The sequence below is a fragment of the Podarcis tiliguerta genome (genome assembly GCF_965153285.1).
Source record: "Podarcis tiliguerta genome assembly, chromosome: 13".
Taxonomy (NCBI): Eukaryota; Metazoa; Chordata; class Lepidosauria; order Squamata; family Lacertidae; genus Podarcis; species Podarcis tiliguerta.
Window position 1 is genome coordinate 32,037,529 of NC_139546.1, and position 25,470 is coordinate 32,062,998.

General features: G+C 46.6%; 1 protein-coding gene across 3 annotated transcripts; it reads left to right on the forward strand.

Moving 5' to 3' along the window:
- Positions 1–1,071: 1,071 nt before the first annotated feature.
- RNF112 (ring finger protein 112) lies at positions 1,072–25,445 on the forward strand. 3 transcript variants are annotated; one of them, XM_083411315.1, is made up of 15 exons: positions 1,076–1,227; positions 7,512–7,599; positions 8,391–8,465; positions 10,618–10,921; positions 11,411–11,614; positions 12,384–12,521; positions 13,355–13,459; positions 13,567–13,617; positions 14,785–14,841; positions 16,843–16,929; positions 18,048–18,168; positions 19,271–19,401; positions 22,234–22,287; positions 22,996–23,070; positions 23,769–25,445. In XM_083411315.1, exons 3-15 carry the CDS (start codon positions 8,443–8,445, stop codon positions 24,309–24,311), a joined length of 1,893 nt encoding a protein of 630 aa, XP_083267441.1. In that variant the 5' UTR covers positions 1,076–1,227; positions 7,512–7,599; positions 8,391–8,442; the 3' UTR covers positions 24,312–25,445. The 3 variants fall into 3 exon arrangements, with proteins under 3 accessions (XP_083267442.1, XP_083267443.1, XP_083267441.1); XM_083411317.1 differs by lacking the exon at positions 7,512–7,599 and having other exon boundaries at positions 1,075–1,227; XM_083411316.1 differs by lacking the exons at positions 7,512–7,599; positions 8,391–8,465 and having other exon boundaries at positions 1,072–1,227.
- The last annotated feature ends 25 nt before the right edge of the window (positions 25,446–25,470 follow it).

Sequence of the window (25,470 nt, forward strand, 5' to 3'; positions counted from 1 at the left end):
ACCACAACCACTATTTCCCAAACTGAAGCTCAGACCAAACTGTGGAGCAAAATTACATACTCCTTGCCCCTGGAGCTTCCTGATCTCACCAGGAAGCATCCACAACCATCCCCCACCCAATTATATATCTGTATCTATCTATGTACCCAGACTGCAGATGTTGTGTGTGGCTGCCATAGGTTCAGAAGCACTCAGGAAACGAAACTGTAACTATTTCAACAAACTCCAGGTTAATAATAAGAGCGTTAAGTAAACATTTGCTTGGATACAGCCCAGTTTTCTTACTGAGACACAGAGGTGATTATTCTTTAAAAAACCAAATCTCACTATTCAAAGAAAGCTAAGTTCCAGATATATTCATCTGTCATGCATGTACAAGAAAGGAAAAAATGGTTCACTAAATTTCTGGTGGCGGGTAAGGAGGGATTGCAACTTGAGGAAAATATGGGGGGGGGGGGCAGGTAAACCCCACCCCACCAGACGTGGCACAAGCACACCATTTTAATGGCAATGCCCATCAACTGGGGTGGGTGAAGAAGGCTCCAAAATTTTATGGGAGGGGGGCGAAGAGACCTGTGGCCCTAGGAATTGGCTCCTATGAGGATAAGAACTTACATCAGAATTCCAAAATCCATTTCATGGGAGGGAAAGGGGCAGTCAGAGAGGGACGATAGCGCCCCAGGCCATGCACCTGCCACACTCGATTTTTATCATAGGGTGGCTCAGTTTAACAACGATCTCCACCTTTGCGGAGAGGGCAGAGATGACATGCAAAGCAGTTTTAAAACAAACCAGGAAGGACGGTGGAGTGAGAGCGAAAGTGGGAAAGTTGACTTGTGTCAGCAGGAGTTGTGTGCGCGTGCATGAGTGGAGAGGGGGCTAGAATCAGACAGGATTGATTCATCCGTCCCCACCCCGCCAAAGCCCTGCCTTAGAATGTTAAAACAACTTGACTCACTTTTTCTTGTCCATTTCCTTTATCTTCCCTTTATCCTTTCTTCTCACTGCCCCGCCCCTCTGTCTCTCTCCTCCAAGTCTCTCCCCCCCCCCCACCGAAAAAGGCACAGTCACCTTCTATTGGCCAATCGCTCCTGCCTTCTCAGAAGCATCGCCAGAATGGGGAAGTAGCTGTGCGTTCTTCGTGCAACAACGATGTTTTTACTTTCACTTCTTACGCCTTCGCCCGCAGGCATTGTTGAGGGGTCTGCGGAGCGTGATCGGGAGCAGGTAGGAGCGTGCACCCGCAGATGAATCTCCTGTGTGAGGGGCTTCCCCCCCCCCCTTTTCCTGCCTCCTCTGCCATGCAGGAGGCTGATCCTTGTGCCATGCATTGTCATGCTCAGCTGACGGAGAGAGAGCCTCCCGTCCCTTCTTCCTCGTGGGCTTCTTTCTTCTTTTGCTTGTGTTTTAAAGATAGATTTAGCCTCCTCGTCTTTCTGCCTTCGTTGCTTGGGAAACTTCGCGTCCTGAAGATCGGGTGGGATTTCAGCTCCACCTTTGACAGCTGCAGGTTTTGTTTTGTTTTGTTTTCTTCCCCTTGGATGCTTTACGAGTACATTTTGATACGAAGCAGGAGAGAGGACGGTTTGGGGACAGGATTGGGCATAAAAACATCGAAGTGAATGTTTAGGGATCATTTCGGTGTTATTGCAATGTTAAGAAAGCTTAGTTCTGCACTGTTCTCTTTGCCTTACCGCCTAGTCCAGGGTAGACAACTTGGTGCCTACAATTCCAATAATTCCTGACCAGTCATTTATACTGGCTGGGGCAGATGGGGGTTGTAGTTTAAAATATCTGGAGGGCATGTCAGACATTGGCTATCCTTGCCCTGTTAAGTGTGCTTATAACATTGATGCCTGAGTCTCCAATTCCTTGGTTCAATTTGCCTGAAATGTGTCACTTCTAAAAGTTGCTAAGTTAAGGGGTAAAAAGAGGAAGAGAGCCATTTCCTCACCAAACATACATTTATAGCCATTATAATCAGAAATACCTTTACACCAGGGGTGCCAACTTGAATAAAATATTGTGGGGGGCCAGGTAAGCCCCGTTCCACATAACTGATCACATCGCACAGTGCACGCACACACACACACACGCACACACTATTTGAATGGGAATGCCCACCAACTTTGTGAGGGTCCGGCCCCCTCAAAGATTTTATTGTGGGGGTGAAGTCCCCACAGCCTCTAGGGGTTGGCTCCTATACTTTGTACCCATTATAGTCAATGAAGGGCTAGCAGAAATGATAAATGGCAACCTTCCCTCCTCCCTTAAAATTCTAGTTGTTTTATGTTTTTACTGTAAACTGCCTCTGTAATACTTGTATCAATGTTGGTATGGAAATTCAGTGAATAAATGAAGGGTATTATCTCAAGGAAAGGCAGGGCTCACCTTCAAGCACACATTTCTAGCTCTAGTCCTGTACAAAATGTATTCTATCAGCCTTTTTGCATAGGAAGGTCAGTATATGGTGTCCTATGCATGTCTTCTGTGTGTCAGTGATCATAGCAGTATCTGTAGAGTTAGAAGGTACCTCAAGGATTATTTAGTCCAACCCCCCGCAAAATCAGGAATCCTGTTCACATCTATCCCTGGGTGGGCTTGAACCACCAACCTTCTGGTTAAGAGCCAGACACACTGACTCATTGAGCCACTTTGTAAATGCTCACAGACACTGTGGTTTGGATACAAAGAAAGTTCAAGCTACTCTGTAGTCCTGTTGAAATCAATGGCCATGGCTTTACTTTATATTCCATTGGGACAAAACTGTAGCTAACTTAACCTCTGGATCCAGCCTGATGTTCTTGCTTTGGATGCTGTGAGGTTAGGTGCTGGCAGTGAAGGTAACAGTTCTGGGCTTAACACTTTAAGTGTCCCTGGTTCAAATTAAGCTGAAGACTGGGAGGAAGTAAGTGTAGATCCTCACTCCAAAATTAGAGATCCTCAGACACATATATCTTCGCACTGGCGCATTGTTCCATATGCAAAAAAGATATTTGGCTAGTTCAGTCTCCAGCAGAACTGGAAAGAATTCCCTGCCAGAGACCTTGGAGAGCTGAGGCTGGTTGATATCAATATGAGCTAGATGTATCCATGGTCTAACTTGGTATAATGAAGCTTCCTTGTTTGTTTATAATCTTAAGGGATGAAAATCCTGTTCTTGCTCAGTTATTCCCTTTTCATCACTAAAGAGACTATCTCCATCCCCAAGTAGAAGTTGGTTCCTCCCTCCCTTTCTCCATGAAGACAACATCCTCCTCCCTGAGTAGAGGTCCATCCCTCCCTTCCTCCTTTCCCAGATAAAGTCTGCTATTTATACCTCCTATACTAACAGAGAGAATAACTCAGCAACAATGCCCAATAACTTAAAGGCTGCCAACACCCTTTATTGTTCCTATTGAGGTTTAATGACCAGAGCCACTGTAGTGTAGTGGTGTCTGACTAAGACTGTAATTTCAAACCCAGTCACCTGGGGATAACTTGATGGTACAATTCACAGGTTGGATCAGATTGTAAGATACCGAGCTGTATTGCAGGGAGCCAAAATCCCTCAGTCACAAACTTGCTAGTTGGCTTTAGGCATGTCACTCTCTTTCATCCTTGACCCCTGGTTCTCCTACAATATAACGGTGCAATTATTTGGAGCATATTTTTGGGTGTATGGAGAGTGCTGAGGACCTTCTGTGTAGAGTTTGCACCTCTAAGCAGAAAGAGGGAGAGAAACTCTGCATATGTGCAGTGAATGGGTAAAATTATACGGTGGCTGGCCTGAAAGGACAAATTATTATTATTATAATGTATTTATTTATACCCTGCCATTTCACCTTACAGGACTCAAGGCGACTTACCAGGAGTGCCAGCTTGGCCCTGTGGCCATGGGTGCCATGCAGTGTGAATGGCCCTGGCACTGAAATTTGTGGGTGCCCGGCCCCTTCATGGGGGATTTTGTGGGTGCTCTGGCACACAGGGCCCCAGGGAGCTGGCACCTATGTGGCTTACAGATAAAAACTATAATCACTTTAAACTCAGGAAAAACGATCATTACAATAATAATAATAATAATAATAATAGAATTAATTGTATATACAGATATAAAATCTATTTAAAACATTCAAACAATTACAATAAAAAACAGCACAGCACCAGCCCTTTCCATAAAAGCTGTCAATTCCCAAAAGCCTGTGGGAACAAAATGGTATTCACATGTCAGCAGCAAGACAACAAGGAGGGAGCCAGCCTAGCTTGTCCAGGAAGGGAGATCCAAAATCTGAGAGAAGTCACCAAGAAGGCCTCTTCCCATGTCCCCACCCAGTGTGCCAGAGATGGTGGCAGGACTAAGAAAAAGACTTCCCTTGAAAATCTCTGAACCCGGGCAGGTTCATATAAGAGAATATGGTATTCCAGATAGCTTGGATCTAAGCCTTGTACAGCATTATAGGTCATAACCCACACTTTGAGTTGTGCTTAGAAGCAGACCGCCTTAGCAAGGGAGTCATATGCTCCCTATAATGAGCCCCAGTCAACAAACTGGCTGCAGCTCTTTGAGCCAGTTGAAGTTTCTGAGCATTTTTGAAAGGCAGCCCCACACAGAACGGGTTATAGTAAGACAAACAGGATGTAACTAAGGCGTATGCTGCTGTGGCCAAATCAGACATCTGAAGGAACGGGCACCTCAAGGAACCCTCAAGGAGAAGGTTGCACAAGTCTTGAAGGCCTGCATGTTGTACTGTTAGTAAATATCCGCAAGAGAGAGAGAGCAATTAGGTAATCTGCCAACGTTCTTCCACCTAATGAAGGAAACCACAATAATTTTAAGGAAATTAAAGGGCAAGATCACTGAGTTAATGTATGTGCAGTGAATTCTCTAACGTTCAATAAATGTGCCTTTGGTCATTTTTGCACAGGGTTGGAATTTAATTATAAGGTGCCACTTTTGATGGTGCAAACTGATTGCAGGGGCTCCCATGGATGTGTGGAGCTCTCATATTTGAAATGGCTTCCTGGCTCAGTTGGTTAGAGCGTGGTGCTGATAATGCCAAGGTTGCTGGTTTGACAGTTGCATATTCTTGCATCGCAGGCGGTTGCACTAGATGATCCTCAGGGTCCCTTCCAACTCTATAATTCTAGGACAGTCCTCCATGTGCAGGTTTTTGTACAGGGAAGCTGCTCTCTCCACTGGAAGAAAAGGTCACATAACCTGATGCATAAGTGCCTCTGAGCACATGCAGATCTTTACATCCAGGGGCAAAGAGTTTTCTGCATCCTTTGGAGAAGATGCCCGGTATCTTATTTCAGAAGTTGGGAAACTGAGCAGAAGAAATATTGTGAATTTAAACCATCACCAAGGAGGATTTCCTCTGCCCCTATCTCTTGCCCACTCGTACCTGGTTCTCTCAGACATTCATGCAAGCCCAGTTTGGCACCAGGCAGCATTTAAACCAAGAGAACAAAACAAAGAAGTGCCCAGCTTATCTTTGCCATCTGTTTCCTCGCCTCTGACACAGTTTCTCCTCATCTCTTTTTAATGCAGAGGCTTGCATGACTGCTCCATTAGTTCAAGGGCATTTTCAGGTCTTTCCCTATATCTAGGTGGGTCTCTGCAACCTGGTGCCCTCCAGACAATCTACCCCAATGCTGGTGCTAATGGGAGTTGTAGTGCAAAACAAAATATTTGCTGTTGTTCAGTGCTTATCTCTGTGCCACCATTTGGCCAAACAGGCAGGGTTGGTCAAATAAAACGCACGAGGGCCACATGCAGCCCTTAAGACCCTCAGCGTTTGAGTGCCCTTCCCCAGCCCTTGCACTGCCTTCCCAAAGCTGGGTAAGTGTGCCTCCTTCAAAAGTGGGCCGGAGGGTTGCAACATGAGACTGTGCCTTCTCTGTGGTGGCTCCCTGCTTGTGGAATGCTTTCCCAAGGGAGGCTCACCTGGCCTCTTTCTTAGATATCTTTAGGTTCCAGGCAAAAGCTTTTCTCTTCTCCCAGGCCTTTGGATAATTAAACAATCTATAGCCTTTAAAACTGTGTTGTTGTTGTTGTTGTTACAGTAGTAGTCATACCTTGGGATAAATACGCTTCAGGTTGAGTGCGTTACCACCGGGTTTTGCCACTCGTGCATGCGCAGACGGTCAAAATGACGTCACGTGCATGCGTGGAAGTGGCAAAACGCGACCCGCACACACGCAGACAGACTGTATCCATTCAGGATGCGAACAGGGCTCCAGAACGGATCCCGTTCACATCCCGAGGTACCACTGTACAGTCATACCTTGGTTCTTGAACACCTTGGTACTCATACGTATTGGCTCCCAAACGCCTCAAACCCAGAAGTGTTCCGGTCAGGGGTGGAGGAAGGGGGGTGAGGTGGGGGTGGTGGTTCACCCTGGGTGTCACCACTGAGGGGGGTGACAAAATGCCAGGCGGCACTCAGCATGGGGCCTGTAGCGCGACCGAGCCATGTGTCTCTCCTGGGAGTGATGCGGTTGCTTGGGTGCCCGCAGGCTCTGCTCTGCTCCAAACAGTCCATCTGCAGGGCAGCTGAGTGGGAGGAGGCAGGCAGACTCCTTGGAGGCCCCATGGAGCTTTCTGCCCCGGCTCGCCCCGCCCTGTGGGTGGCTGCCCCCACCTCTGGGCCCAGGGCACACAAGCCCGCCCCAGGTGCCCAATTGGCTTTCTCTGCTGCTTGTTCTGGTTTGCGAATGTTTTTCGGAAGCCAAACATCCAACACAGCTTCTGCTTGAGTGCAGGAAGCTCTTGCAGCCCATTGGAAGCTACGGTTTGGTTTTCGAATGGTTTTGGGACTCCCAGAATGGATTAAGTTCAAGAACCAAGGTACCACTGTATGTATTTTTTCTGTAGATCTCAGGTTGGTTTACAACATAAAATGACAATATAAAAAACAATCATAGAATAGCTTTGGAGTAGATTTTTCTCACTTCTGCTTCTCTGTGTAGGCATGCTTGTCTAGATTAGCCTGAAAACTACAGGAAAGCTGCCTCAGTTGGAGCTTCATTACAATCTGACAAGTTTTGGCAATAAGTTAATAATGAATTTGTGAAAAAATGGAGTGGATGGGAAGTTATATGTAAAGTAAGAAGATATTCTTTATTTTATTATATTAGGGTTTTTTCCCCTTTTAGTCGATTTGCTTTATAATTTTGTATTAATGGATGATGAAGAATCTTTCATTTATTTGAATTAAGCAAATAAAATTTTAAAAACAGAAAAAGAAAAAGAAACTACTACAGGAAAGGTGCCTCAGTTGGAGCTTCATTACGACTGAAAAGATTAAAGTTGGTAGTTTGTGGAGTTGATATCTCTAACCGCCAGCCTGTTGTGAGCAACACCCTTACACTATCTGTACAGCAGAGACTTCCTGAAACGTTTTTGGCCCACTGGTAGATTATTCAGTCTGGGAGAGCAGCATACACACAAACATTATATCATCAGCTTCAGCCTCCGCCATCCTCCATTTCATTTTATTCAGTTTGTTTCTTTCATGACATTTAAAAAGAAGAAAGAACATTCTTCCTTTGAGGAGTTCAAGGCAACAGCTGTAGTTCTACCACCTGGCCATTTTACCCTCACAGCATCTTTGTAAGGTAGGTTGGATGTGATTGGCACTTCATAGATGAGTGGCGATTTGAACTTCGCTCTCCCTGGCCCCATCCTTTAAGCTGCACCTGTATAAATGCCTGCTGTATCCCCAAACACAGAAGTGACTCCATTGGATCCTATGTAACTCCATCGTTTTTAGCTGATGGTTCACACTTTCATACTCGCCGCATGATGACTTACAGGTGTAAGATGATTATAATGATGGAAGGCCAGACATGACAAGTAAATAGGAAAAAATATATGTGGTACCTGCAGCAAAATATTGCACCATGGAGTGCTTTTGTTCAGAATTCTAGTGACTCCACTCCATTCTCTCTTCCTCTAAATAGTCTGCATGCCATGGCTACTTAGCATTGGGCTGTTTGTGGGGGTTCATCCTCCCCTTTAAGTCCCCCCCCCCAATTTCTTCTACATTGGCAAACCTTTGGGTTTCCCCAAGTCTCTTACTCCCTTTCTTTTTCATGTGGGTGGTACCCCTCCCCCCCCCTTCGTGGTGAGTATCTGCACCTTTTTTTCTTAAGCACTGGGAGGAGAAGTATGTACACCACTTTGAGTTCCTTGGAGGAAAAGTGGGATAGAAATGTAATAAATGAATAATGAAATAAATATTTATTCCATCCCAAATAAGGTGAAAGAGGGGGATCTCCATGTGATCGCCTATGCACCCTTACCACCTCCTACTGCTGCTACTTTGTTTCTCTGTTCCTTACATTACACCAGAGGATACTGAGGAAAGGAGGCACTGGCTAACAGTAACATTATCTTTTTGTTCTAGGAGCAGGGAAGGTTATACTGTGGGAGGCTGCCAGCATCATCCTATCCCCAGGATGGGAAACACAAATACTAAACCGTGAGTTGGCTCTTGTTTAGCTATTCTCCTCACCCACCAACCCTACTAGAAAAGAAGAAGTAGTAGAAGAGTTTGGACTTGATATACCACCTTTTACTCTCCTTAAGGAGTCTCAAAGCAGATAACATTCTCCTTTCCCTTCCTCCCCCACAACAAACACTCTGTGAGGTGAGTGGGGCTGAGAGACTTCAGAGAAGTGTGACTGGCCCAAGGTCACCCAGCAGCTGCATGTGGAGGAGTGGGGAAGCGAACCCAGTTCATCATATTACAAGTTCACTGCTCTTAACCACTACACCACACTGGGTCTACCAGGAAAGAAAAAGAAATGCATGTCTTAGGAAATGATGTCTGAAAGAATCAGCACAATATCTAGATTTGATTCAACCTTTCCCCCCATGATTATTACTGCCACTGTAGCATGGGAATTAGAGTGTCAGACTGGGACTGGGGAAACCCAGAGTCAAATCCCTAATCATCCTTGTCCTTTGATGGGTGGGCAGCAGACCAATCACTATCTCTCAGCCTAGAGCAGTGGTTGCGAACCTATGGCACAGGTGCCAGAGTGGGCATGCAGAGCCCTCTCTGTTGGCATGTGCCATCATGCCAGCAGTGCTGTTGTTTGGGGTTTTCAAATTGGGCAGCCACTTCCCCCCACGCCTCCTTGTGAGTAAACCACTCCCCCCCCCCCGGCAGCAGCTTAGAGGCAGTTTACCTCCACAAAGCAGCTGTATTCCTGCCCCACCCCCAGCAATTGGTGGGATTTTTTGCAGCCAGCAGGCTGTAGTTCCTGCGATTGGTGACTTTGTCAAGGGTTTTTGTTGATTGGTTGCTGCCTGCGATCCTTGAGACTATGTGTTGTTTCTGCTCCGCGTGCCATAGGAAGCGTTTATAATGTGTGAGAATGTTTTCTCCCCCCAAAATTCAACTGTGTTCCAAGCCCCCCCCCCCCAGCTCAGCAACTCAGGGCAGCCCCCCAGCTCATTTTATTATGGTATGTTAATTATTATCCCATATTAAATTGCTGTGTTGGCACTTTGCGATAAATTAGTAGGTTTTGGGTTGCAGTTTGGGCACTCAATCTCCAAAAGGTTTGCCACCACTGGCCTAGGGTATGGTACAGAGTTGTTGAGAGGATAAAAGTGGGTTGAGTTGGGACACCTTGACTTCACTGGAATCATTGGTGATTTCTAAGTGTAATAATGCTATGATGGGCACATCGCTGCTAAGATGTCTTTAGTTCAAGGGACAATACTTTCCTAAGGAGATAAACACTCTGGAGACCTTCTTCTTCTTCTTCTTCTTCTTCTTCTTCTTCTTCTTCTTCTTCTTCTTCTTTTGCAGAGGGGAGCATTCCCATGTGTCACTGTAGGACTCAAGTCTCCTGAAGTTCATTTTTGTACCCTTGGTGTGTCCACCTTGGTGTGTGCATAAGGAGATAACTCCAGGAAGCTTTTTCTATGAGTCATCCTCCTCAGACTGCCTGCCCTGCCCAGAGGCAATCTAAGAACAAGTCTGGGGTTTATAGCTCCTTGTCTAAGCAATAAGCCTTAACTGGTGTTTCTCTTTCACTCTCTGTCACAACAAAACTCATAGGCTTAAAAATCTGTAGGGCTACCAGGTAGAGAATTGTTCACAGGTTTACTCACCTACCCCATCACTCTTCCCCATATCAGCCTGCATAAATAGAATTCAGGATCCTCCAATGTCTTGAGAGAAGGCATCTCTAGGCTGAAAATCAGGTAGTAAGCCACAGCTGGTGTTTCTTCCCCCTTCCCAATCCTGAGGAAACTTATGGGCCTAAAGATCAGCAGGGTTGCCAGGTGGAAATGAGCAGGTGGATTTGCTCATGTACCCCATCTCTCTTTTCCACAGCAGCTGGCAAAAACAGAATTCAGGGTCCTTCAGAGTCTAAGCAGAAGCCTGATATTCATTGGGAGCACATTGCAAATGGCTTCTTCAACTTTGTTCTTCCAAGAAAGAGCATTCAGCAAGGGGAGGTCACATCCCAGACAATTAACTGAGTGAAATGCGTAAACATGATTACAGTTGGGTTTTAACCAAGGCCTTATTTGTGGACACAGCAGAATGAGGTACTGTCAGAAACCAGAGTTTCACTGTTCAGCTTTGTATTTTATCTGTTTGCTTTTTGCAGGCTGAGCTCACTGGCAAGCCCCACAAAGACGTCTGCAGGAGGCATGATCCAGGACCTGAAAGAGGACATAACTTGTTCCATCTGCCTCGGACCCTTTGAAGACCCTGTATCCATTGACTGTGGGCACAATTTCTGCAGGGTCTGCCTCTCTGCCCACTGGAGTGGAACCTCGCGCTATGGGTACCGCTGCCCCGAATGCCGCCATCCCTGCAGCCGGGAGAGGATGATCCCGGACACTCGGCTGCGGAGCCTGGTGGAAAAAATTGGACAGTTGCCTGTAAAGGAGGTGGTTGAGGAGGAACTGGTAAGACCCAATCTGGGGAGGCTTAAAGTGGCTTATATAAGTAACCATCTTATACCGTTTCCACTAGGACACTTGATGCAACATGAAGGAATCACAGTATCAATGCAAGTGCTGGCTGGGGAATCATATTTTGCATTTTCCTAGCTCCTCCTCTGACAATGTGTTTTCCCAATAGAAAATGAATGGTATGAATGCTCCCCTCCAAATAGCAATATGCCCTAAAACACCTTAAAATTCTAGCCTGCTGTGGTGAGATTTATTGGTCAAGAAAGGAAGAGCTGTATATACAGTGGGTGGCCAACAGTGGTCATCTGCTAGCAAGATTTTGGTGCACAGACGCTCAGTTGCCAGCCTGATGTAAAACTGAGCATGATTATAAATTGATCTGCTTTGCTTTCTTCTGTGTTGACGTCTCTAAGATGCATGGGGTTGCCAGACTGTGGCGCATCTTCAGATCAGGGTGACCTATCCATCTCCCTTCTCTTTCAGGAGATACTGGAGCCAGGAAAGCCAGTGCAGCTGGTGGGCTTGGATGATGATGGAGATCTCTGCCTGGATGAGGAAGCCTTGAGCCGCTGCTTGGAGCGGGGGCAGGTGAAGGACGCCCCTGTCTGCCTGGTCTCCATTCTTGGGGAGCAACGGCGAGGGAAATCCTTCCTGCTGAACTTTCTTCTACGGCGGCTTCAGAACCTGGTGAGAACAAATGCATGGGAACTTCTCTGTGTGTGTGTTGTTAGGGTGGGTCAGTAGGTGATGCTTGCAGAATTTCCATTTGAAAAGGGTCTGGCTTGCATGAATGTCCTTCACAGATCATGTTGCCCCATCTCATCTAGGTAATCAGCTGTACAAATGGGCTTTTGTGCAATGGATTTTGTGCAAGTGCAAGTCAGAGCTGAAATATTATTTATTTTGTTTTGTTTATATCCTGACATTTTAAATGAGGGCAGTGTGCATGTGGTCAGCCATCCAGACCCAGACCTGCTTAGCTTTAGCAAAGTGGTGACCACGTGCACCTTCAGATTATACCCTGGCACACATTTGGGGTCCGAGCAGAAGTTAAGCAGCTGTGTGGACATCTAAGGGTAGCAGAGGTATATGAAGATGAGCCCTGCTGGATCAGGGCAAAGTTTCATGTAGTCCATCCTGTTTTCACAGTGGCCACCTAGATACTTATGGGAAGCCTTCAAATAGAACCTAAGTACAACAATCCTCTCCCTGCTTGCAGTTCTCTACAATTGGTATTCAGAGACATACATTGTATGCAGGGCAGATGCTCAAGGTGGATGGGAAGGGCAATCAGAGACACTCTTGCTCTCTTCCACCCTTATGGGCTCTGAATCAGAGAGTGGTATTGTCCTATCTAGCTCAATACCACATAGCTTGCCTTTCCATCCCCTGTCTTCATGAACATTCTGTGGGTTTAACAAGATCACCATCCTCTGCCTTTCTTCCTTGTTGACAGGATGCTGAGGACGGATCATGGATGGGTCAGGAAGATGAAGCACTGACGGGTTTTGAATGGCGACCAGGACCTAACACCACCACCAAGGGTGTGTGGATATGGAGTCGGCCATTTTGGGTCCAGAGTAAACATGAAAAGGTAAGAACAGCACAGCACAGGCTGTGAAGGTAACTAGAGAAAGAACAAGAGGAAGAAAGCTTCTCTCCCTCAGTGGAAATGGGACCTTCTGGTCATCCCAGCCCCTTGGAGATGTCCTCATGAAATACTTCCATTCCACATAATCTCTGCCCCACACTCCTCGCATCCTGACTCAGCCTTCCCCATCCTGCTGTTCTTTAGATGTTGTGGACTACAGTTCCCATAAGCCTCAGACAGTACTGGAGTCGTGGTCCAAAGTACTAAAATGCCCAGGCAAATGGGAAGGTCTTCTCCTTGCACTGTAGAGCTTATAATGTTAGTACTGGAACTGCAGCCTTGGGGATTGAAGTTGGAGTGACACCACAGAAAAGGCAGAATTCTCCTTGCAGAATTACAACCACCCTGTGAAGTCTGTTAGGCTAAGAGACAGTGACTTTTTTGTGGTTATCTGGTGAGCTTTGTGGCTGAGTGAACTCTGGCCTTCCAGATCCTAGTTTGATATTCTAACCATTATACTACACTGCACATCCTCTAAGTTCTATGGTGGGCATTTAGATCAGGGCCTCTGTGGAAGATCTCATGACATTGGCAGGCCAGTGCGAGAAGAACTTCATGGGGAATTTGGATCCCAAGACATTTAGGATGTTCAAGGCACATACCACCCACTTGGGCTCAGCAATAGACAATTAGCCAATATGGCTTACCATCCACAACAGACACATGCCACCTATAAGCTATAAGTAGGTACTTTGGAGCCTGCTGGCCAAACTAATTCCTTTTCTCTCAGGAAACTTCTCCTATGAGAGTCCGTTAATATCTTACTGTCCCTTTAGATTGCCATGTTCTTGGTGGACACAGAGGGGTCGATGGATGTGGAAAGAAACGTTGAAGATGGTGTCAAGCTCTCAGCTTTCTCCATGCTGCTCAGCTCCTATCAGGTGGGTTCCTACCAGATCCCTCCTTTCTAGGTGTGCAGTCACTTCTTCCTTCCTGCTGCAAAAGTAAGTTCAGAGCATCTTCTGACACCCCTGTTGTTTCTTCCTAGATACTCAATTTGGTCACCATGATGAAGGACCCAGATTTGGAATACCTGGATGTGAGTAGGATTGTAAAAGGGAAAAGGTGGATTGGGCATTATCCATGGGAAGGATGAGGAAAATAGTTGGCTGGAATAAAAATACCTGGTTCTCTCCATGTGGGCTAGAAAGGTGGGTGGGCAAGATCCAGAATCCCTGAGTTCCCCCAAGTTTCAGGGAAGCAGAAGGCTGGATACATAGAACTGGAAGGGACAAAGTTTCTTTTTGTCTAACAGTCCCTGTTAGACAAAAGGCAGGTTTCTGCCCAGCAGAACAATCCATGCAGCCAAAACAGCCTCACACTGCAAGCAGAGAATCTGTGCAGTGCCAGAAAATGCTGGAAAAGCAGATGCCAAGAGATGGCTCGAGCAAGCCATGCTGCACACTGCAGTGAAAGGCAATAAATCCCTAGGGCACCTTTCCCTGACCTGTAGCTCTCCAGATATTGTGGATGGAGTTTTTGGACCAAGATTGCTGTGGACTGAGTTTGAATGTTGTTCAACCATGCAACTAATCATGGACCAGTCAAGACTTCCTCAGCTTTGCCTACCTCCAAGGGATATTATGACCATAAAATAAGATGACTCCAACTATTGTTGTGGGGGTGGGGATACAAATGGTGATGTACATAACTAATACCACAATGGGGACGCGGGTGGCGCTGTGGGTTAAAGCCTCAGTGCCTAGGGCTTGCCGATCGAAGGGCGGGGGTTCGAATCCCTGCAGCGGGGTGCGCTCCCGCTGTTCGGTCCCAGCGCCTGCCAACCTAGCAGTTCGAAACCACCCCTGGGTGCAAGTAGATAAATAGGGACCGCTTATTAGCGGGAAGGTAAACAGCGTTTCCGTGTGCGGCTCTGGCTCGCCAGAGCTGCGATGTCACGCTGGCCACGTGACCCGGAAGTGTCTTCGGACAGCGCTGGCCCTTGGCCTCTTTGAGTGAGATGGGTGCACAACCCTAGAGTCTGTCAAGACTAGCCCATACGGGCAGGGGTACCTTTACCTTTACCTTTAATACCACAATATAATAAATACCATAGCCATAAATTTATCCTGTGTGGTTTTGGCTCCTTGCTTCTGAAGCCCATGGCCTCTTGAGAGGGGAATAGATCTTGTGGGCTGGGCTAAAGGGATAAGTAAACCAGATTTCTTCATTTCCTGGGTGGGTCTCCTACTTCCTCTGCCCACAGATGTTCATGTATGTAGCTGAGACGGTAGGAGGCTCCTGCAGATTAAAGCCCTTTCAGGTAATGCGCACCGGCTGTTCCACTTCCTTCTCTTTGTTCCATTCTCTTTTCCTTCTCCTTCGATTGCCATGATGTTCGTGTTTTCCGCCTCGCCGATCTGTCAAAGAGCTCCTTTGTTCCTGGGCTCCCATCGCCTCAGCCACCTCTCCCAGCCTCGTGTTCCTCTGCCTGGCACCCACATCTCTTTTTCTCTCATTTGCAAGCGCCCAATAATTTGCTCTTCCCACTGTTTTTGTTGTTGCTTTTTAAAAGACCCCTTTGCATTTCTTTTCAATCATAAGGAGAGTGTCACAAACCCGAAATAACACCTCTATATGGAATGAAAAAGGCAAAACTGATATATAATTGGGCAGACATTGATTTGTCCACCCAATTCATATGTAAATCAGCTCTGGGCAATTCTGCCTATCCCAAGGTTGGGAATTTCATTCATCCAAAGGGCCATGCTTCTTTCTGGGTCATTTTCCAGGTGTCACATGCCAATAGTGAGTAGGGCCAGAAGCACACATGAGAAGGCCAAGGGACGTGCCTTTTACCTTTGTACTGTAGGCAAGTTTCTGCAGACACATGCATTCCCCTCTCTGTCCTTCATCCAGGCAAGCAAGAGACGTTATCAGAATGCAAGGAGGGCTCAAAGGAGGGAGTTTGGCTTGGGGAGAATCCCATCATTTAAGTATGTGCCTCCTTTTCTTTGCCCTGAATCTTCCCATGTTCAGCTTTATTCAGCTTGCAAACAGAACCTGAGCACAATGGCATTCTCCCACTTGTTTTTCTCCAGCAATTGGTATTGCCTCTGATACCTGAGCAGTAGCAATGGTAGCCATTGGTAACTTTATCCTGACCAGGTTGATGGTCGTCGCTGCATCTTCCATAGTTAAAACAATGCTCCATGTGAGGAAAGATTCTCCATTGTTTGTTCTGAATTTCACACCGTTCATGGATGACCCTGTGTATTATGAGACAGGAAAAAGAGCATGTCCCTCTCTGTATTACTCAACACCAGGCATCGTTTTCTATGCTTCTGTCATGTTCCCTGTTATTCACATTTTCCCTAAGGTAAAAATGCACAAATGCAACTGTTAACAATAATAACAATATTATTATTAGCCACCCATCTGACTTGGTTAACCTGCGCTTCCATGAACAGCTGTGAGTCCAGAAGAACCAGTGGCTAGGCATTGTCATACGTGTGGAGGAAAAACTTAAACATGATGCAGTTTCCAAAAATAGACCAGAGGCCATTGTACTTCATCCAGCAGAGCTTTACTAGTGCTGAAGGCAAATGAGCATAAATGGTTACAAATCCAGTACATTCAGGATTGGCACAGTCCATAAAAATCCAGTTGCAGCACTTACAAAAACGTATAAACTTAAAACAAGACTAAACTTTAACACTAATCATACTATGTACACACCAGAAGGAAGAGTGATAGAAAGAGAAAGTAAAACCCAGGCTTCTTCTGGCCTATATTTATAGTCAGCATGACCTTAATTGGAAGAGATAAGAGAACCAGTTCAAACCAGCTGTACTCAGCTTCCAGAAGGTATAACCAAAACAATCATGACCCTTCTGCTTGCTTCTCATACACAGAGAAACTTCTAGTAGCTTCTAGAATCCTCTTGTATTAACCAGAATAGGAAAGATCTCTACACATCAGATCAATACTTTCTGCACTAAGAAATGCAAACTGGTCCTTTAGTGGCAGTTACTCAATGCAGGTCCAGGGAGACCCCACACCTGCCCTGTCCCCCCAGAAACATCTGTCTTGTTGGGATTCAACCTCAATCTGTTAACCACCATTTACCTTCCAACCGCTTCCAGACACTCACACAGGACATTCACTGCTTTCACTGGTTCCTTACATTATCCTTTTTCAGACTCAGTGCCCGAGCTGGACACAGTAGTCAAAGTGTGGTCATTGAAAGGATTTGTGTAAGAGGAATAAGAGCATATTGTAGCTGTAGGAAAAGCAATTCACATGCTTCGTCTCTCTGATGCAGCATCTTGATGTCCTGGTGCGTGACTGGTTCTTCCCACCTGAATTTGGATTCCAGAAGGGACAGAATTACCTCCAAAGTACCATACAGGTAAATGTGACAGTGGAAGCATTGGATGGAGAGTCTTTCTCCAGTTTCTCCATTCCAACTATGTGAGTAAGGTGGTTAACAGGGAGAGGGCCTTTTTGTTGGTGGCACCCCATTTTATAGAATGCCTTCCGAAGAAATACTTGCCTGGTACCCAATCTATGGCATTTTAAGGTTGAATAGAAGGCTGTTTTGTTTATCCAGACCCATTGATTCAGGGATGGGGAATGAGATCCAACTGATGGGGTGGGTCCTTATCTCATCTACCTTCATGGGCAGCTTGAACTGGTGGGTAGGGTCACTCATCTGTCATCACAGTGATGCAGATAACTCATTTTTGTCCACATACTTTGAAGGGCACAGCTTTGTGGTTTTCAGGTGCTGTTGATAGGAGATGCCCTTTGGGCCCAGTCACATCTTTACCTACCCCACACCTGGCATCAAATATGATGACAGGTGTAGGGTAAGTGGGCATGGCTTGGCTGAAATGGCCTGGTGGGTGTAACTGGGCCACTGCTTTGATTGCAATAGGCATATTTAAATTCTTGTGCCAAGTACTTTCCCCCTTCCTGATTTTCTGTTCTAATTGCTTTTAGCTTCTGGACTTAAGTAGGATTCTGGATTTTTATTCCAACTGCTGTTTGTATTAGTTATCATTTGCATTGACGGCTCTATTATTTTTACTGTTGAAGTTATGGCTTGTTGAATGGATTAGAAAACCATGCAGAGATAAAAGTGAGGTTACAGGGAACCAGGCAGAGGGCCTTCTCGGTGGTGGTGCCCACCCTGTGGAATGCCCTCCCATCAGATGTCAAGGAAATAAACAACTATCTGACTTTTAGAAGACATCTGAAGGCAGCCTTGCTTAGGGAAGTTTTTAATGTTTGATGTTTCTTTCTATTTTTAATCTTTTGGGAGCTGCCCAGAGTAGCTGGGGAAACCCAGCCGGATGTGTGGGGTATAAATAATAATATGAATATGAATACGAATATGAATATATCAATCCAACCCAACTAGCTGCTTTAGAAGAGTGCTTGAGAAGTCCCATTCACAACAAGCCTGGCTCCGGGTAGTTGTTTTTGGATGGCTACATCTAATTCTCTCTCATTCTTTCTCCTCAGAAATTGGATCCCAAAAGGCACCCACTGGCCCTGGAGGCCCTCAGGAGCACCAGCACCCGCTGCTACCTGATGCCCTTCCCTGGCAAGAGGCTGGTGATGGGAACTGAGGGCACACTTGCAGGTAAGAACCTCTTCTCTTTCCATCATTTCCACAAGTAGCTTCAAATCCAACTCTTGCTCCTCTAATCTGCATTAGCTCTGTGCAGCATGTGAGCTGTTCACTCATTCATCCACTAAGTGGAGCTTTGGTTCCATAATAAACTCCTTTGTTAATCCATAGTGGCGTTTTCTCCTTGCTAGCCAAAGACGTTAAAGAGGAGAAAACTGCTTAATTCTGCTATCTGGTGGCTGGAATTACTGGTTCCCTTTGATGTCCTTATTGTTTCTTTAGTCTGCCCATAGAAAGCAGTACAGCATGTACTACTTAACCCCAAAGCAATAGAAAAGCATTTCCCCACTTCTATCATGTAAAAAAAGAAGAAGTGACGTTTCTTTCATTATTTACCAACCCTTCACTTCAAGGCCCCAGGGTGGGTCGCAAGAACTAACACAAAATGTTAAAAACAGTTTAAAACAACTTGCAATAACTTGGGTCCTTTAATCCTTCCAGTTTCTCAGGCTTTGGCATCACTTATGTCAAACCTAAATGTGATGCAAACAAATGTTATCTGTCACTTTGATCTACCATTTCTTCTCACTTTCTCCCACCCATATCTAACTGGGCAGCAGCAGCCTGGATCAGGCTGCAGGAGGGTGGAAGCTACAGCTTCTCATTGCCTAGCCCCAGACCAAGGCGGCTGAACATGTGACATGTCATCAACGCTGACCACTGACCATCCTGACTGGGGTTGATGGGAGCTGGAGTTCAAAAACATCTGGCAGACCCCATGTTCCCCATTCCTGGTATTGAATGCAAACCTTTAACCGGAAGGTTGGTGGTTCGAGCCCACCCATGGATGGCAGTGCAGGACGTTGGACTAGATGACCCTCAGGGTCCCTTCCAACTCTACAATTCTGTGGTTCTAAGTTACTGCTCCAAATGCTCTGTTCACGTGCTTTTAGGTTTCTCACTCCTTATATTCAGTGGCATGGTCAAATGTAAGGGCTACTGAACCTGCAGCATCATTCTTTGTGGCCACTAGGGGGAGCAGCTGTTCTGAGAACGTCATTTGTTACAGTTCCTTTGCCTGAATTGCCTGCTTTGCTTTTGTTTCCCCTTCCAGACATGGATGAGGATTTTAGGGATTGCCTGGAGGCTTATGGGAACGACATAGCCAAAACAGCTGTAACGCATGTAAAGAGTGACCTGGAGGGAAGGGCCCTTACAGGGGCACAACTTGCAGCCAAGGTGAAGGTAAGAGATGCAGAATCAAGTCTCTAATCTGGACAGAACATGGAGAATTCCACCTGTTGGATTTCTGCCCGTCACACTGCTCTGATAGGCAAAGAAGATGTGCTATGTGCAAAGAGATGGCTTAGGGTAGGCTTATATAAAAGAGTAGAGGCTTTTGGTTCCACTCTGCCTTAATGGAGGAAGACCCCATGACAGCAGGAGATTGTTGGCAAAGGGAAAACAAGGATGATTGAGGGTAATTATCCTTGCAAATCCCCCCCCCCCAGGGATTGGGGGGATGGGGGTAGTTTGTCTTGGTACTTGGCTCTTACTCCAGCATGGAATGTGGGGGGCAAGGAGATGCTGAGTGCAAAAGCACCTTGCCTGCCGAAAATCCCCCTACACTGCCATTAAGAAGTAGAGGCTCTCCTGTTAATTAGAGTTTAATTGCACTAAAGTATAGGCATGTGCTAAAAGAGATTGACCAATAAAAACATTGCCCTACCATGTACATGTACATATGACAGAAGTTTGATCTGTTGGCCCTCTTGTTGTCGGACTCCAACATCCATCAGCCCCAGCCAATGTGGCCAGTGGTCAGAGATGGTGGGAGCTGTAGTCCATAAGCATTGGTGGCAGGGCAGGTGTTCTTCATCCCTGTGTTGCTTTTCAGCAGGTGAAGTTTTTCACAGCCCAGAGCTAACCATTATTGCATGCTAACAGCTGGACACCGTGTGACTGTTAAATGTACAGCTGTAGGGGCTGACTTAAAAGCTGGCCAGTCAAAGTCTAGTTTTTCTCTGAAATGTAACTGTTGCAACACAGGGTTGAAGTAAGATTCGGTGTCTGTGTGATGCTGTTTTGGCTATGTGAAGAAAGGCTGCTAGTATGTATGTGTATAGATGGGTATACTCTTGGAAAAAGAGATACCCACTGGTTCTAATCTAAAAATAATTTAGACCTGGCTGATATCCAATGGGTGGATGTAACTCAGTGGCAGAACATCTGCCTTGAATGCAGGAGGTCCCAGATTCAGTTCTTAGCATCTCCAGGTAAGTCTGGGAGAGAATCCTGTCTGAAGCCTTGGAGAGGCGCTGCCAGTCAGTGTAGACAGTACTGAGCCCGATGGACTCTGACTTTGCTACATCCTGTATTAATTAGGAGCATCCATAGCTCAGTGTTAGAGCAACACCTTTGCATACAGAAGGTTTTATCTCTAGGTAGGAAAGATTCCTGCCTAAAATCCTGGAGAACCACTGCTGGCCAGCATACAGTACAGACAGTACAGTGGTACTTCGGGTTACAGATGTTTCAGGTTACAGACGCTTCAGGTTACAGACTTCGCTAACCCAGAAATAGTGCCTTGGGTTAAGAACTTTGCTTCAGGATGTGAACAGAAATCGCACAGCGGCGGTGTGGCGGCAGCTGGAGGCCCCATTAGCTAAAGTGGTACCTCAGGTTAAGAACAGTTTCAGGTTAAGAACGAGCCTCCAGAACGAATTAAGTACCACTGTACTGAGCTAGATGGACCCGATGGCCTGACTCAGTATAAAGCAGCTTCCTATGTATTTTGGGACAGGGACCAACTCATTTCCATCCCTACCACTCACCTCACTTGCTAAGCTGTACTTCAGGTCTAGTGTAGCCAGTGCTGCTATTGCTAAGTTCGAGATATGAGACCTCTCCGTCAGGCACACTGCTGCAACTCAGTGGTGCCGTTGACTCCCTTCAGCATGTCCAAGTGTTAGTGTGGGTGTGGCTTGTCCTAGCACACAGGCTGAGCTGCAACTCCACAGCAGTGGAACTTAGGCCATGATGCCAAAGTCAAGATTTGTTTTTTTTGTTTCTCTCTCCCTTTTTCGGATTTGTCAGATGCCCTAGCTTGAACTCCATTTCTCTTGTGTTTGTCATTGGTTCTGCTTCTTACGTTTGTTTGTTCTAAATCTCATTGAAATCTTGATATTTTTATTATCCTAGTCGTATTAATTAAATGTTAAGGTCTCTTTAACTGTGAGTTTAGGGACGCGGGTGGCACTGTGGGTTAAAGCCTCAGTGCCTAGGGCTTGCTGATCGAAAGGTCATGGTTCGAATCCCCGCGGCGGGGTGCGCTCCCATTGCTCGGTCCCAGCGCCTGCCAACCTAGCAGTTCGAAAGCACTCAGTGTGGTGTAGTGGTTAAGAGCAGTGGACTTGTAATCTGGTGAACCGGGTTCGCTTCCCCGCTCCTCCACATGCAGCTGCTGGGTGACCTTGGGCCAGTCACACTTCTCTGAAGTCTCTCAGCCCCACTCACCTCACAGAGTGTTTGTTGTGGGGGAGGAAGGGAAAGGAGAATGTTAGCCGCTTTGAGACTCCTGAAGGGGAGTGAAAGGCGGGATATCAAATCCAAACTCTTCTTCTTCTTCTTCTTCTCGGGTGCAAGTAGATAAATAGGGACCGCTTACTAGCGGGAAGGTAAACGGCGTTTCCGTGTGCGGCTCTGGCTTGCCAGAGCAGCGATGTCACGCTGGCCACGTGACCCGGAAGTGTCTTCGGACAGCGCTGGCCCTTGGCCTCTTTGAGTGAGATGGGCGCACAACCCTAGAGTCTGTCAAGACTGGCCCGTACGGGCAGGGGTACCTTTACCTTTAACTGTGAGGTTGCCTTATTAGGGCTGAAAGTCAAAACATCGTTTGTAAAAAAAGCAAATGAATGTACAAACTCCCAATGTGGGAAAACAAATGTGATGTACGTGTGGACTGTGAATGTATTTAACTGCAGCCCTGTGGCTTCTGACAGTATGTCTTTTGGTATGAGGAGACAGTTGTAAACCCCATCCTCAGATGCCACTCCTTTTCTTCTCTCTCCTTTTCAGAATTTCTCCTCTCTGATGAAGAAATATAAGTTTGGCTTCTCTTCAGTCACTCAGGTATCAAACTTCACTCTCATCATCTGATGTTCATGATCAGCCCTGCTTCTGTTTCCTTGACCAGGCCCCCATATTGCTTGTCATTTGGCTTACCTGTTTGATCTGTTTAAGCAGAAGCTGCATTTTGGGACACTGCATCCATCAGCCAGGGTATATTTCAATGGCAAATAATACAATAACCTTGCTGAAGCTAAGCAGCTCTGGGTTTGGTTAGTGCTTGGATAGCAGACCACTGGTGTTCATCACTTGATAAACGAAATAAAAACCTTCTTGAGATGGGACTGAGAGGTCAGTGAGTGTGTGGGGGGGGGGGGTGACAGCTTCTGTTGCTGTGTTATCAATAGGGAAGGGCTGTAATTCAGTGGTAGACTATTCATTATGCATGCAGAAAGTTCAGGGTTCAATCCCTGGCAGCTCCAGGTAAGGCTGGGAGTGACTACTGCCTGAAACCCTGGAGAGCCACTCCCAGTCAGTGAGTACGACACTGAGCCACATGGACCAATGGTTTGCTTGGTGTAAGGCAGTTGCCTCTAGTCCCGTCCATCCCCACAAGGAATATGTCATATGCAAACTGAAGAAGATGGCCAGCACAAGCAGGATTGGTACATGAATGAACACTTACCTTCCTTGGCCTTTTCTGGCAATGGGGTTTGAGGGGACTCAACAGAAAAATGAGAATCTTCCATTCTTTCCTTCCACCCTCCCCAGATGGCTATCACCTTACACAATCTGGACACCCTGGAAAAACTGCGGCAGGAGTTTGCAGATTTCATCAGAAAACAGGTATGAGCAGAACCAAATCAACAGGTGCGGCTGTGGGTTAAGACAAATGTTGTCAAAGAAGATTTTGAGGAATTTCTGAGGGTTGGATTTGGGAGAAGGAAATAAATGTGCTGTGCAGGTTGCTGGTGGCAGGACATATTTATAATATTGGACCACTGTTGGTTGCACTTTAGGGATAACAGGTGGTGTCGTCTGCAGGATCCATTTGAGAGAACTGTCCAGGAACATTTAAATTTTTAGATGATTTGGATAGGATGTGAAACTCCAGGAGTGACTTTACTTTTGTACGGTAGGCTAGTTTCTGCACACACTCACACACCTCTGTCTATCTGATATCCAGGCAAGCACCAGGCATTGCCAGAATTCATGGACACATTACAGCGAGTCAAACAACAAACTTGCAAGAAGGTCTTGAAGTAGGAGTGGTGAGGCCTGTGACTAGCAAAGAGGGGACCTAGCTATGCTTGGGGAAAGTCCCCAAGGGCCAGATAGAAAGGCCTGGAGAGTTACATTTAGCCCCCAGGCCTAAGGTTCCCTATGTGTGCCATATGGTCCTCTGGGGAAAAGGGCAGGAGAAATACAATTGTATTACTATGAAGTGGGATTGTCTTGGGTCATGAACTGGCATCTCCTTTCTGTTTCCCTCCCCTCCTACCCAGTTCTGTAACCCTGACACACCTTTTCCTTTTTCCACTCAGGATGAGCTCTGTCGTCCCATGATTGCTGGCCTGCAAGTGACTCCCAAGTCCATGACGCAGCGCCTTCTGAGCAAGCAGCATGAATTAATGCAGTGGTGTGAGGAGTCTCTGCAGGGTGATGAGCCGGGCCGGACAGAGTTCATCTCGTCGCTGGAGGACCACCTGAAGCACGAAGCTCAAATTTTTAAGGAGCGCTACCACCGTCGCTACAAGTCCCATGCCCTCAAAGCTGGGATGGCAATTGGCGTGGGTGCTGTGGGGTTAGCTGGTGGAGCCATCGGGGCTGGCGTGGCAGCTGCCGTGTTGGCCGCAGAAGCTATTGTACTGAGCACTGGCACTGCCGCTACGTTTGCCATTGGGACCATGGCTGGTGCAGGCACCTTTGCGGTCATTGGGGGTGGGGTGGGGGCTGGCGTGGGGAGCAGCATTGGGGAGAGGAGGACCCAGGAGGCCAAGAATGTGAGTGAAGACGACCCTGAAGGTGAAGAGGAGACCAGCCTCTCAGACGAAAGGTGCCTCATTGGGCCACGGAACTCACTTTAGGGTTGACAAAGAGGTAGTCCTATGACTTACAGCTTCCGCTGCAAACAAGTGGCAGATCACTGTAGCTTGCACACCTCTCCTTTTCTCATTCAGGCATATCTCCAAGGGTGTGGATGGCGGCGGGGGACAGCTTACATACTGTCCTGTAAAACACATTAAGAATTGTTCTCCCTCTCCCTCTCGTGGCTGGTTAAGGGATAGCAAAATAGCATGCCCTTAGTGTTCATCAGCATGGAGAGGTGACACACTAGTGATGACATGAGGCCTAGTAATGCGGCCTTCTGATGCTAGGGTGATTGCATTCTCTCTAGTGGTAGGTACGGGAGCAGTGCTTCCTTCTGTGTCCATTTCCAGCTTCCTTCAGTGCCCAGGACAGGTAGTGCAGAGCAGGAGGCCTCTGGAGTATCATGGACTCTTTTGCAGGTTACTTTTGCTCCCAACACCTTTGCTGAGATAATAAGCAGAGGAGAGGGGACAGGGAAATCGGACCCTTCCTATTTTTTCCTTGGCCTATTTGTAGCAGAGAGCTAGAGAGCAGCCTAGTGGCATCCTAGAAGGGCATCCTGGGAGAAACATTATTGCCACCTCTTTAAAGAGGTACATTTTGAAAAGTGAGCCCTCACTTTAGCCTCTAGTGTGAAGTCAGGGAATGGAAAGAAGTTATTTTCTTCTTCATGTAGTTAAGCTGCACCCTCTCCCTGCAATTTATTTCAGGAGGTCAAAACCTTTCAGCTGTTACCATGTTCATGGGGGGGGGGGTGTTAATCTGTTTCAGCACCCTGCTGATTCAGTCTCTCAGGTATGCAATGTCAGGTGAGTGAGGGATGCAGTTCCCAATTCTATTGAACAGCAAAGGCTGCTGGGAAATTTGCACTGGTTCATGGGAATAAAGCCTCTCTCATTATCCTCAGGGAAACCTTCCCACTGATTCTCCATAGTGTATTCTGAAGTGCCCAGAAACTTGACATTCTGACGCAACTTATTTTAGGAAAGCTAATTCATTGTCAGAAATACTCTATATTCCCAGCATTATATCCAAGTGCCTTGGCTTCGGGGGCTGCTTATTACTTGCCCCTGCCCACCCAGCCTCTCTTGGCTCATGTTTCAGGAAATACATTTATTTATTTCACCTGGCTTGGCTGTGTGTGTGGTTTTTCCG

Excerpts from the sequence above, each read along its gene's own strand:
- RNF112 (XM_083411317.1), top strand. The coding sequence starts at position 8,443 with ATGGGAAACACAAATACTAAACC. Across the intron at positions 11,615-12,383 it reads TACGGCGGCTTCAGAACCTG|GATGCTGAGGACGGATCATG; the intron begins GTGAGAACAAAT and ends CCTTGTTGACAG. Across the intron at positions 18,169-19,270 it reads AACTGAGGGCACACTTGCAG|ACATGGATGAGGATTTTAGG; the intron begins GTAAGAACCTCT and ends TTCCCCTTCCAG.